A 14,149-nucleotide genomic window follows, 5' to 3' on the forward strand; every position below is an offset into this window, starting at 1 on the left:
ATGCAATTAAGATAGAGGATTATGTATTACATACACCTCTCTATGGTAAGGCACATATAAATCTGGTGAGATAACTATACAGGAGAGCTTCTGTGAGAGTTAATTATCAAAACATGAGGATTTATAAGAAGAATTTTGCAGGCTTCTTTCTACCATCTGATGCTGTTTGGTATTTTTATAAGAAAACAGGACAAAGGAATAAATAATAAACAGGAAACAGGAGGAGCAGGAAGTGTGCAGCACAGGGCTCTGGTTTGAAATTGCCTTGATGAGCTGGAGAAACAGCATGGGGAAATAAGGATGCAGTCAGCAGGGAGAAGTTCAGGTCTTCAGATGATGGAGTGCTGTCAGACCCAGGGCAGTTCTGCAGAAAAGAGTCCAGGGACTGCTTCATTCCAGGCAGAGCACAACCCAGGGACATACTTTAACAAGAAAATGATAAATATGAACAAGAGAGTATCTGGTAAATTACAAAGGAAGAATCTATTTGTCCATCTTAGTACAATAGATGTATTCCAGTTTTATGTGCAACTGATCTGGAAAAATACAGACCAGCCAAACAGAGTGGTGGTGAGGAGGATAAATTCATCAGCTATTGAGAAAACATGTCTCATGGTAGAAGAATTAGGTAAAAACTGGAGAAGACTGGAAAGATCCATCTCAATTACAGAGTAGAGCTTCCTGCAGCAAGAAGGAAATAGTCTTTTTCCTGTGATCTGTTTAAACAGATTAAGAAGCAAGGGAACATCTACTGCACAAAAGGAGATTTAATTTTGAAAGCGGGGAAAAGGTTTGTAATTGTAAAGGCAGCTGAGTGCTGGAAAAGTTTCATTTTGTCCATTTCTGGACAATTTCAGAAAACAGTCCTTCAGGAAGGATTCAGAGAAATGAAGGAAGAATAGGAAAAATGTTGGACTCCCAAGATTTGTGATGATGTGACTCAATTTAATGAGTTTATCCTCCTGTCCCACCCAAATGTATGTATTATTTTTCACAAACCACTTGTCTGTTTGAGGAACTTCTTGCTAGCCTCATGCTGTCTTATCACTGTGGTGAGGAACCATGATAATATTGGAAACTGAGTGCATTGTGTCACAGAGATTTTCGCTTATTACAGTTTGGTTTGCGAGGCCTTGCAAGGGTTTAAGAAGGCTGTGCTGACTCTACTATCTCAATTCTATCTGCCTGCTAATTCTACCTGCTAACTTTGTACCATTTTTCACTTCTTTGATGTCATTTTCTTTTCTCCAGTCTCTGCTGCAAACTTAGAATCTTGCTTTCTTGCTTTCCTCACGTGGTTGGATTTAAATGAGGGAGTGCACGCTGTAGTCCAGCTATTTTTGTTGCTTTAAGTCACCAGGCTGGGTTGCTGCTCGTTTTCCTTCCCCTGGGTGTGGCTCTGTCTGATGGGTTGCTGGCAGGCAGTGTTGTGTAAGGGGAACATCTCCCATGTCCTTCAGGTTGAATGCCCACAGAAAGCTCTGGTCTGCTTTCACTGTTCCTGCTCAGGATTCTCTCCATAGAAATCACTGTATATATCACACAGGGTCATAGCATGGCTGAGGGTGAAGGTTCCTTGGGACATCATCAAGTCCAGCTTCTAGCTGAAAGCAGGTCCATGTACGGCAGGTTCCTCAGGGCATTGTCTGCTTGAATTTTTAGTACATCTAAGGCTGGAGTCTCCACAGCCCCTCTCAGCAACCTCTTCCAGAGTTTGACCACCCTCACAATGAAAGAATTACTTATGTTTAACTGCTTGATCAAGCTCAGGCTGAATGAAGGTTCTGTGGTTCCCCAGATCCTCATCTTGCCTTTTTTGAAGGTAAGGGTGACATTTGCTTTCTTCCAGTTCTCAAGAACGTCCTCCAATTTCCATGACATTTTAGAGAAAATCTTGTAATAACATGGGTCAGCTTCTTCACCTCCTGTGGGTGAATCCCATCAGGGCCTTGTACATGTCCTGTTTAAATGTTCCCCAACCCAATGCTACTCTACTGAGGGTTAATCTTCCTTGCCTTGGACTTTCCACACGTCTCAGGGGCATGGGGTACCTGAATACTGATCTCAGTAGTAAAGACTGAGGTGAAGGAGGCATTCAGTTCCTCAGCCTTTCAGGTGTCCTTTCTCACTAGGTCCCTATTCCCATTCCTCAGCAGGCCTACATTTTCCCAAGGCATCCTTTTGCTGACAATGTACCAGTAGAAACCTTTCTTGTTACCCTTCACATCCCTCACCAGATTCAGCTCTGGGTGGGATTTAGCTTTCCTAATCCCAGCCCTGCGTCTTTGGTCACTGCCTCTATATTCCTCCCAGGTGCCTTCTTACACCTGCTTCTTATATCCTCTTTTATTGTTGAGTTTTATCAGGATGTCCTGGTTCATCCATGCAGGTCTGATGCTGCCTTTGCTTGTTTTCCTGCATTTTGAGGTGGACCATTATGAACTTGCAGGAGATGAACCACAACAGTCCTGTTGTGTTTGAGAAAAAAATTAGTATCTTTCGTGCCATTTAGAAATTGTTTGTCATCCCCTTAGTTGTAATGCTACAACTAAAATCTAGCTAAATTTATCCCCTTTCTTTTTTCTTTGTGTGCCTGCAACTTTAACCTCTCTTCCTTTCAGCATAGTGCTCTTGAATATTTTCATATGCCACCTGCAAAGACTTACCTATTTTAGCTCCTTCTTTTTTCACTCCTTTGCAACAAGCTTCTTCATTTGTGCTTGAAACTACTTCCTGAGCCAAAACACAGTTGTAGCCCATGTTTGAGCTTTCTGCCTTCTCTGGGCAATGGAAAAGCTTTACCTTTCCTTTAAGAAAGGAGTTGAAATGCTGGAGATCTGTTAGGACACTTTCATGTTCCTGGTGCACCAGCAAGCAGCTGTCTTGGTACCAGAGGACTGGGAGACGGTCCATGCAGACCTGCTGTTGGCATTGCTGAGAACAAGATAATCTGTTAAATACTCACCTCCATGGTCAGTTCTTAGCAATATTTCCCCCACAGTGACAACAGTGTGTTTTGTACAGCCTTATGCAAAACATTTCACAACCAAAGACAAGAAATGTTTAAAATAAGAAAGGACATCATGACCCTTCCAACACAAAGCTGGGATGGCTGTATGAGGGCTTGTCTTTGATTTATTGACATACATTCTGTTGGGAAGAGCGTGTTATAGATCAGGTGTCATTGAGCAGGAAAGGACAGGACAGAGGAGCATTTGCCTTTGTGATAGAGACCTTAATCATAGCGAAGCAAAAGGATGAGAATTGTCACAAACCAGTGGAGCAAAGTGGTGCCTTTGCAAAGCCTTTACCTGCTTCTGCAATGGTCAGGCAGCACAGTAATTCTTTGGTGTTTTGAGGGGTCTCTTCTAGTTTCTTTGCAGGCTACAAACCCAGGGACTTCCATCTGCCTCATCATGCATAGGACTTGGTGTTTATTAATACACTTATAAGTGACCTTCTCATTATGAGAACAGGGCTGGCTTCCTCCAGGCTACTGGTGAGTCCTTTCTGGGAACAGGAAGTGGGTTTCTCTGAAAGTACTTCTGGTTCTCCCAGCCATGCATGGAGAGCCACAGGGAGAAGTCTCTGGGGATGGGTCAACCAAAAGAAGGTGGTTCAGAGCACTGGGAGAGTGAGCGGGTTTCCCTCCTGGGGGTTTGCACACCTAGAAAAAGCTGCAGCCATTCTGAATTGTCACTGGGAGTTGCCTTGCTCTGAGCTAGAGGATTGTTCACCAACATCTGTGATAAAACTGTACCTTATGATGAAAAGGAAAAGTGGAGGATGGGAGCAGGATGAGGTGTGAAGAGCTGACTGCTCTGCTCTGGTGATGGGCACCTCACTACAGGAAAGACATTTTGTTTCTGAAGTGAATTCAGAGAATGGGTGGTGCAGAGTTTGGAGAACAAATCCTATTAGGAGAGCCTGAGAGAATTGGGAATGTTTAATTTGGAGGAGGGGAGGCTAAGAGGAGACCTTATTGCTCTCCACAAATACCTGAAGGGAGCCTGTGGGAGGTGGGTGTTGCCCTCTTCTCTCAAGTGAATGATGACAGGACTAGAGAAGGTGGCCTGAAGTTGCACCAGGGTAGATTTAGACCAGATCCAAGGAAGAATTTAATTACTGAGAGAGTAATTAAGTGTTGCAATGGACTGCTCAGGAAGGTGGTGGAATCACTGTGCCTGAAGTATTTAAAAGCCATGTAGATGAGGCACTTTGAGACACACTGTAGTGGGCATGGTGATACAGATGTTGATAAATATATCTTATTTATTTTATGAGGGGGGGACTGTTGATGGATAGACGTGGTGGTCTTAAAGGTCTTTTCCAATGTTAATTCTGTGATTCTTTGAATCTGTGAGATCATCTGGGAATAATATTTGTGCAGGGTAGAACAAATGATGGCTGCATCAAGGGCTGGACTTGATGATCTCAGAGGTCCTTTCCAACCTGGATGATTCTGTGATTCTGTGGACAAGAGCATGCTCCAATGGGCTGACTGCTCATGCCCAAGTCTGGTCTGTGTTAATGTGAGGGAGTCTGTCCCATCTTCCAAAACCCTCACAGGATGAGTGTGTACTTCTTGCAGAAAACTGTATCTTGTTACAATACTTGATTTAGCAAGAGGGACACATTTGCCCACTCTGCTGTTTCTAACAAAGCCCTTTTCATTGCCATGAAAGCTGAAGGCAAACATGGACACATGGGATCAGAAGTCGAAACCCAGCACTGGTTGATTGTAACTAGAAAAGTGGTACCTGCAGACTAGTGCAACCTTCCTTCTGCTTGCTTGTTTTGCAATCACTGTGCTCCTATCAGGATTGCAGCCTTTTTTGTCTGCATAAGTCTAGGAAAATGAATGAGGAATGCTTGTGGGTTGATGTGAAGGTAAAAGTCTTAAAGCCATCTGGAATAAGAAGTTGTTCTGCACACTTTTTTTTTTTTTTTTTTTTTTTGTGCCTGTTGTTTTGCTGCTGCCTAACTGCAGATGCAGGTTGTTTGGAGCATGTGGCCTGCAGTACTGGGTCTTGGGGAGAGATCTTTTCCCTGTAGGAGGAGCATTAGTAGCATTATTCAGTGTAAATACAATGATGTGGTGTATTTATCTTTGCAAAAACTCTTTCAGTCTTGCTGTGTGGACCTGTGACTTGGTTGGCTTGCTTGTTTATTCAGCTGCTACATGCAGCCCCAGTGCAAGTTCTTTTATGTTGAGTCTTACTGGTGTACCACATCCAGGTGACAAATGTCTTCTGCAGGAGGTGTAAGAAATACTGACCTTGCTGATCTGAGGTGTGTACTGCACTGCTCCCCACCTATGCCCTGATGCTGGCCAAGTAAGAGCAGAAACTTATGGAGCAGCCTTCACCACAGCTGTTCCTCTGCTGAGATTCAGCAAGAAATAAGATGCTGGAAGAAGCACACCTGTCTATGACCAGAAGTGGCGCCTACAGTTTCTTAAAGTGGAGACACTGGAACCAAGACCTTATGACTGTGAAGACTGCACAAGCCTGGTTCTGAGTAGGTAGCAGATGGCTTCGTCCTGCAACAATAGATCGGGACAGCAGAGTGAGGAGTGGGAAACTGCTTTATGTAGAGCTCTCTTGTACAGTACCCAGAGCTGAAGTCTTTTGTGTACATGTTGTTGGTGAGAGGAAAACCAATTTGAACTGAAATCTCAGTCCAGGCATGTGAAGTGGGGCAGGAGCACACAGCACAACGTTGTCCTCTCTGCTCCCTTGTGTATTGTTTCTGTCCTGGAAACACAGACAGCTTGTGCCATGGGTATTTCATCACAGAGCCAATCTACCTGGTTCCTTGCTTGTGTTTTCAGAGCAGGAAGGAAAGAAGACATACAGAGAACATCCTGGTTGGTAAATGATGGAATTGCTCAACCTTTCCTCTTGCATAAAATCAAAGGAAAATTGTCACTTGACACTAAGCCAATCAGTATAGATGGCAGTGGACACTCCTGGCTTGAGAAATAGGCATGCATGATTAGCCCTTGGCATCTGTTTGGTGGATGTGAGCCTCTTTGCTTGATAGTTCTGCTCTGTGAACGTGGGAAAATGAGTGCTCTTCCTGGCAGCCAGCAGCAGGATGTATGGCAGTCCTGGCTCCCACGTTTTCTGGTGTCACCTCTGCCCTCCCACGGTGGGGATCCAAATCTACTGTTTCATTTTGTGTGCATGACATGATAGGAGATGCTGGGTGCTGAGTCCTTCGGAGTTTGCTGGTCCCAGGGGACAGGGAAAGAGCAGAAGCATCTCATGCACTGAAGATGCAACATGGGAGCTCATGCAACGTGGGAGCTGAGCATGCTAAGTGGGATTTCTTGCCCCAGGCTGCTTGGTGAGGTTACAAACCCATCTTCCATCTGACCTTGAAGTAGCCTAAATTCCTCCCTGCTCCAGCTGAGTGCAGCACAGTCCATGATGTGCTTCCAGCCATCCTGGAAATGTGCATGCCTAATTCACAGGAGAACAAGGCAAGACCTGGTTTGTAGCTACTCCTCCTTTCCTGGGGTGACAGTGTCACACCACGTGGCTGTGGCTCCCTGGGTGAGCTGAGAGGTCATTGTTGCCTAAGACACTCTGGTTTCTAGCTATGATGTGACCCTCACCCATTTGTGCTCTGTTTGGCCCACATCACATGTTTTTTATGATCTGATTTTGCTCAGGTTTTGGGGTTTTTTTGGTTGTTTTCCTTGGGTTGTTTTGTTTGTCTGTTTTTTTTGTTTTTTTTTTTTTTTTTTTTTTTATATTTTATTTTAAAGTTTGCCTTCATACCTGGTTAATTTTCAGGTCTTTTGAGCAAGAGAAAGCAGGTCATAGATGGGACTGAAAGTGCCAGAACACAACTAGGCCAGTGTGAGATTCACAAATTTCATGCACAGTGCATGAAACTGTAATCCTAGGCTAAGTGGAATGCAATAGGCCAAGTGGCAGCATTCTGGCCTATGGTGAAGCACATGTTCAGTCAGTCGGAAGTGCATATGCCTGTTTGTTTAGTCTGACATTTCCTGGGGAGTAGTAAATATGCTGCAGCATAGCTCTTCCAAGACTGCTTCTCAGTGCTGCAGACATCCTGAGGTTTCACAACCCTTTTAGGACCTCACACCTTTGGCAAGGAGCTAGGTCCATTGCACTCAGGTTTCATGAGTCATGAAATCTAACTTTCATAAATAACCTTGTAAAAGAGTCCAGAGCTGCTCCATTGTGTTTCTAAAGAGATGTGGGAGACTGTGGGAGACTCCATCTTTAACTGTCTGCTCTTTAGACTTCACATATGCATTTCTATGCTCATCTTTGGTAAACAGAAAAGGGCTGAACAGGAGTGTCTGAGGCTGTCAAAGTATTCCGGAGGTTTTCTGGGGACCTTGTCAGGTGCCAGGTAGAAGAATCGCACCCATTCTGAACACTGGGCTCAGAATTGCTACAGCTTTGCTGTTTTATCTCATAATATCAGAGCAAACATCTGAACCAAGGACAATATGATTGTCTTAAAAAAAATAAAAAAGGAATGAAAGGTCTTGCAAAGCAGCAGACTTAACAGATCAGTTCTAGGTGGATTCTCTTCTGGTCTTCCTTGTGTGAGCTGTTGCTGACTCTGTCTGCTGCACCTGCAACTTAACCTGTACATACACAGAAACAGGTGTGCTGGTTGCATGCCTGTCTTTCAGTGAAGCTTGCACTCTGTGCTGCACACTAAAGACACCTCCAGAGGTTTCTCAGCGTACCCTCAGGACTCTATTATGCTGCTTCAGATGTCTACATCCTTACTGCTTTGCAAGGGACTGGGACAGACAAAGTTTTGACAATCGAAGAGTGTGGATTGTAGCAAGACCCCTGTTCTTATCAAGTGAGAGAAGTTGCAGCCATAATCTCACGTTCTCTGCTTCCTTTTACTGTGTGCTGGACCATGGACAAGTGATGAGGATCTTTTTATGTTCTGAGACCAGTTTGCATGAAGGCTTCTCCACACTGCAGCTGAGGCTCTCCACATGATCAGATGGATGTATTTTATTCCATTTATTAGGTAGCACTGTATATTTCTGAGTGACTTGCCTTAGTTCTGGTCCTGCTCTGGCAGGAGGCTTGGACTCAGTGATCTTCAGAGATCCCATCCAGTGCCTGACATTCTGTGATTCTGTGATTCTATTATTTCATGACGTAGTGCTCCCAGTGTTAGGATTTCATATTTCAGTGGACAGAAGCTATCTAGGAAACACTGTCCAACCTGAAAAATCTTGTGCTGATTGCCCACTGCAGCCTGGTAAGCAGACATGGGAATGCTTGCAGGGGTCTCTGTATCCTCTTCTAAGACCTTTTGACAGCTTCTGGAAAAAAAAAATAAATCCTTATTGGAAGATGTGGGAATAATGACCACAAAGTCCCTGGGCTTGGTCTTTGAGAGCTGGGTGAGGGAAGGATACTGCTAAACACATTCTTGGCATCAGCTGTATGGTTAGACACATATGAACAAACACTAGTACAATCTGCAGTGTCTCCTTCCATCCCAGTTCTATCTCCCCCCACAGAGAGGCTGGTGATACAGGGAATTAGGTCAGGATGATGGGGCAGGAAGGCAGGAGCTAGTTCTTGGATAGCAAAGGCTATGCTCCCTTTCTCCAGGACACAAAGGACCCTGTGCCAGACTGTCAGAGAGCCAATGGTCCTTTTATACTGTCAGCTCATCATCAGTCTCTGTGCTGGGATAGTGGCACCAGAGCTCTGCGCAGCAAGTGAGGAGGGATCTTCTGCCACCTTAGCCAGATCACAGGACCCAGACTTTAGCTCCAGGTGCCTCTCAGGATGGGGATATGCTGCCCAGGCTACACAGATGTTCTGCACACCCACGCTCTAGGCACCCTGTCTCCTTGCTGCCCCACAAGCAGGTGAGGTGAGCTGGGGATCCCTGAGCTGTGATTTCAAGCCTTACTTGGTGCTCCACACCCAGGATTTACAGGACCTTGGGCTTTGCCCATGCTGTCTCACTGTGATCAGACATGGCTGTGCAAGGAGGGACCCTCTGAACACTGGAGCCAGCCCTCCAGTGCAGGGAGCAAGCTAACACTCATTCCTAAAAAACAACCAGGAAAAGCAAAACATTTGATTTTGGAGTACTATAAAATGCACAAACTGTCCTTCTTTTTGGAGGTGCAAGGGTTTTTTAAAATAAAAACCAGTCCTCTCTTTTTGAGGAAATGCTGGTGTATATCCCCTGACTTTCTTACCCCTATTCCAGTAATTCCAGTTACACAGTTTACACAGTTTTGAAAGTGGCTGTCCATCCAAACAGTAGTTTTCATGGAATGGGTAAGAGATGTGTTGTGATCATTGTCTGTGAGAGGAACAGATGAGAGCTGAGACAGCAAGACAAAGTTCAGGTTTATTGGGTTAAAAGTCCACATATTAACGTGTGTCTATCTTTGTATGCTGCCAGGGGCATTTTGAGGGCAGTACAAAATACATGTGGCTGACATCCAAGGCCTTCAAATCATAGAATCACAGAATAGTGATCCAACTCTTCTGCTCAGAGCAGGGTCATCTAAAGCAAGTTGCCCAGGATCAGGGCTGGTCAGATTTTAAGTATCTCAAAGAACAGAGACTCCACAACCTCTTTGGTTAACCCGTGAAAAAAAAAATAATGAAAAAAAAGTGTTTCCATGTTTTTAAATTAAGTTTTCTGTATTTCAGTTTGGGCCTATTGTATTTTGTCCTGTTCCTGCACACCACCAAGAGGATTCTGGCTTGGTCTTCTTTACTCCCTCTCCTGAGGTATTTTACATATTGATAAGATCCTCCTGAGCCTGCTCTTCTCCTGGTGATCACTCCCATCTCTCTCACCCTCTTTTCACATGAACGATACTCCATTCACTTCACTGTTGTCATGCACCTTGACCAGGATAGCCATATCTTTGTTGTACTGAAGGGCCCAGAACTTGTCCTGGCATTTCAGATGTGCCACACTCAATCCCAAGTAGAGGGAAAGCATCACCTCCCTCAACCAGTTGGCAACAATCCTCCTAAGGCAGCTCAGGAGGCCACTGGCTTTCTTTGCTGGAAAGATACATTGCTGGAAGCTAATGTTCACCTTGTTGACCATCTGGATCCACAGGATGTTTTCTGTAGAGCTGCTTTTCAGACAGCTGGCACTTATCATATACTGGTGCATGGAGTTCTTCTATAGATACAGGACTGGGCTCTTGCCCTTGAACTTTATGAGGTTCCTGTGGCCCCATTTCTCCAGTCTGTTGAGTTCCCTCTGGTTGACAGTACAAAGTTGTGTTGTGCTCTTGTTTTTCATCATTTGCAAACTCGCTGAGGGTACACTCTGCCCCATCATCCAGATCATTAATGAAAATGTTAAGCAGCATGCCCCCAGTGCTCACTCCTGGGGCACACCACTGGAAGCTGGCCTCCGTGCTGCCTGTAGCATGCCTTTGAGCCCAGGAGTTCAGCCAGTTTACAGTCCACCTCAGTGTCTCCTTTTATATTGTCTGTACTTGGCCCATTTGTCTATGGGGCTGTTATGGGAGACAGCAGTGTCAAAAGCCTTGCTAATACTGAGATAAACTACATTCAAGTCTTGCTTGTCTTGGGCTTTCCATAGGTCTCAGGGGCCCTGGAGACCTTAAGTACCATCTTAGCAGTAAAGGCTGAGGTGAAAAGAAGGCATCTGGTGCCTCAGCCTTTTTTGGGTCCTTTGTCACGAAGGGTCTTGCCCATTCCTTAGCAGACCTACAAGGTGGGTGCAGCACTATCAAATCTCACAGAGTGAGCACAGCTCCCCAGATGTGGAGGTCAAACAAAATATTATGTCCCATGGAGTGGGCACATCTCTACATCCCACAGAATGGTCACGGGCAGGATTCCCCAGAGTGGGGGTTGACCCAGGGAGATTCGGACTGGACCCCCTTGCTTTCTAAACTCCCTCAGAGAGGAGCCTGGGTGTGGCTCGGCCCAATCCTTCTCCTCCTCTAATTAATCTCTTTTAACAACCCATTCAGCGAGATGGAGTTTGGGAATTCTCTGTGCAGTACTCAGGAGTAAGGTTATTACCCAGGAGATTTGTATAAAAACACAGCTTTACCTAAAAGTGAGTAAGATTATAAAGCATGTGAGATTACAACTAGTGGAATTATAAATGATGTTACTTTCAAAGCAATGGATTACAATTTAGCAAAACTTAAGGAAGTTGTCAAAAGAACAGGTTACAACTAACAAAACTTAACAAAGCAAGGAGTAGTAAAACTTAACAAAGTTAGAAACTATGTTACCCTCATGTGATGAGATAAAGTTAGAAACAGAGACACAGGGAGAGAAAGAGAGAGAGAGAGATAAAGATAAAGATAAAGAAGAGACAGGAAAGTTATCACCACCCTTGGATCCAGCAATGATCTTGGTAGGAAGTTCAGGTCGTTTGATGGTGGGCACACATCCTGCATTTCGAGTGTGCCTCTTTTATGCTGCCTGACCCCACCATTTTTTGGGGGGTCTTTGGCATATCTTGCAAAGCCAGGTGTTCACTTGGACCCCTCCAGATGGGATGACACGGCAATAACCCTTATTTCTGCACATGTGCCCTCTCCAGTGGCCTTACCCGGGGCACACACAAGATGTCACTCTGGCTCCGCAGGGTGCAGGGTGCCTGCCCCTGTCCCTTATGGAATATGGACAGTGTCCTGCCTGTCAGGGTGGCCATCAAACAGAGCTCCCCTTGCCAGGACAGTGTTCAGCTTATCGGGATGGCCACTAGAGGAGGGGCTGCCCTTGTGAGAATAGGGCCCTGTTTATCAGGGTGGGTACCCAAATGGGGTCTCTCCTTGAGAGAACAGAGCCCAGATGGCTATCGAATGAGGCCTCCGCCTGAGCACAGTGGCCACTTTGTCGAGGTGGCTGTTTTGAGACAAATATTCTTTTTGGGATGCTACACAGGCCAATGATTTCCATCTTTGTCCTTTTACTGCTGTGGTACCTGTAGGAACGTTTTGTGTTGCCCTTTTCATTCCTTGTCAGACTCATCTTCAGATGGGCTTTGGCTTTTTGAGCTGCTTTGAGTGGCTGACAGTCTTTAGGTTGTGGAGAATAAAAGAGGAAAGAAGGATTGTCTCTGCCTGGTACAAGAGTGCAGCAGATAACATTATGTTGTTCTGCTGAAACAGGCACTCAGGAGCTGCTCACATGTTGCCCTGTAGGGAAGCGTTTTGTCTCTCATTTGTCTCACCACAGCAGTGACATCCTGCACTTCTGCAATGAAGATACATCCTGGCACTGCAGGCCAAACCACAGCCCCTTCTGGAAGCAGGTACGTCCATCAAGAACTGGCATCTCCTTTCACTTGTTATCTGAGGAGACCCTTATCTCCCACACATCATTTGCAGACCTGCTTGTTTAAGGAGACCAGTCTAGATTTTGTTGTCAGCTGCACCAGCACGGGTTCTCTGAGCCCTGGATGGGAGATTTTATGGAAACCATATTTCCTCCCCCTGCTTGGCCATGAGTATTTTTCATGCAGCTCTGCCTTTGTTGTGGGGCTTTCTGCTCTCCTTGTTGAGAGGAAGGAGATGCCTTTCTTCCCTCTGGCCCTCTGGCCCTCTGCTTCACCTTCAGCCCTGAAGAGTGGACATGGCACTCACTCAGATTATTTCTTTCAGGAACAAGTAGGAGCAAGTATGGCTTTGTGTCTAGCAGAGAAAAAAGGAGATTGTTTGAAGTACCTGATGAGGAATGGAAAACCCAATCTGTCCCTTCTCGGAAGATAGAGGAAGGAGGAGAAGTGACTGGAAAACTTTGTGTTTTACAGAAAAAACATACTTGCAGAAAGGTACTGTAGAGTGAGGCCCTTTCTGCCCTGCTATGCAAGCACAGGAGCTGAACAGAGGCTGGACCAGGACTGCTGATGGAAAAGAGCTACCAAGGGTCTGTGACTGGTTCCTACATTTATCTGACAGCAGCAGAAGGACAGATCTGGGCAAGCTGTGTGAAGGCAGACCCTACTGGGGACCTGCTTGGGGCAAAAGTGTTTCTGTAGTCCTTTACGCCTGGCTGTGCATCTGGTATTTGGTCTGTATTTATACATTGCACAGCATTTGGTGTGTTGAGAACTCAGATGGAGGATGTAGGAATGGTGACTTCTTTCCTGCACAAGGATCTCCTTGCATGCAGCATGGCTTGCACTGTCTAATAGATGAGATCTGTCAGAGCCCTGGCTGTGCTGGTCTCACTAGTGGCTAGCTGGAAGATTGTCTCAGGCTGAGGAACTACATTTTGTCCACTGGATGGCTTGTAGCAGACAGGCTATACATGCATTTTATGGTTCAGGCTTTTTCAGTTGTAAATTGTGGGGTTTCACTATGGTTTGGTGGCTCCATGCTCTTAGTTTTCTCCAGCTCATCCTCCTGGTCAGAGCAGGACTATTCTGATCATTAAATCAAGGGGGATGTGGCTTTGTCTTATCAACTCACAAAAGCAGCTAAGGCTGTTTTGTGCTATATTTTATCCAAGCTTTTCTTATTTTAATACTGAGCTTTCTGCTGTCAAGAGGGACACAATTTTGCCGGGATTGTTTTATCCAGTTTTATGACATTCCCAGTCATATCTTGCTCTGTTGTCTAAACAGTAGGTGCTTTGAAGTCCATTCATGTGACAGCTGAACTTTAATTCTATGCAGTGAAAGGGGAGAGAGCTATCTTTCCTAAGCAGTTCTTTCCAAAACATGGGCATTTAATTAATTTTGTGTCCTTTATTCCTTATTCTATGTTAACATTTTACAGGCAGTCTACATGGGATGTCAGTATCTTACTGTGTGTTCATGCACTCCATAGGAGTGTTGCTTTGATAATAAGTATCTTGCATGTGTCCTTTCTGCAGAAGAAAGACCCATCCTCCAGACTACACACAATCTCTCCCACCTCAACAGCAGATTAGCTAGAAGGTCCTTAGAGCCAGAAAATTGATTTCCTTTTGAAATACAATGTTTCTGCTGTAAGAAGAAACTGCTGCATCCAGACAATACTGGGATTTTCGGTTTTTTCTTATGAGTGAACCCAACCAGCTTCCCAGGACTGCTCCTTTATTTTGCAAGTAACCTGCATTTCTTTGTTTTTGTTTGGGCCTTACTGTGTCACAGAGTCTTTGCATCTAAT

General features: G+C 45.0%; 1 protein-coding gene across 3 annotated transcripts in view; it reads left to right on the forward strand.

Annotated features, from left to right (window-relative positions):
- CORO2A (coronin 2A) overlaps positions 1-14,149 on the forward strand; it is a 60,205-nt gene that overhangs the window by 19,517 nt on the left and 26,539 nt on the right. The window contains exon 1 of one of the 3 annotated variants that reach the window (XM_071730681.1): positions 1,701-1,822. The exons of 1 other annotated variant lie outside the window; for it this stretch is intronic. In XM_071730681.1, the coding sequence (XP_071586782.1) occupies positions 1,730-1,822 (93 nt within the window). In that variant the 5' untranslated portion in view covers positions 1,701-1,729. Of the gene's footprint in view, positions 1-1,700; positions 1,823-12,195; positions 12,310-14,149 lie in introns of those variants that run through there. One more of the 3 variants, XM_071730684.1, reaches the window with a different exon arrangement.

This window comes from Heliangelus exortis, chromosome Z (assembly GCF_036169615.1).
Source record: "Heliangelus exortis chromosome Z, bHelExo1.hap1, whole genome shotgun sequence".
Taxonomy (NCBI): Eukaryota; Metazoa; Chordata; class Aves; order Apodiformes; family Trochilidae; genus Heliangelus; species Heliangelus exortis.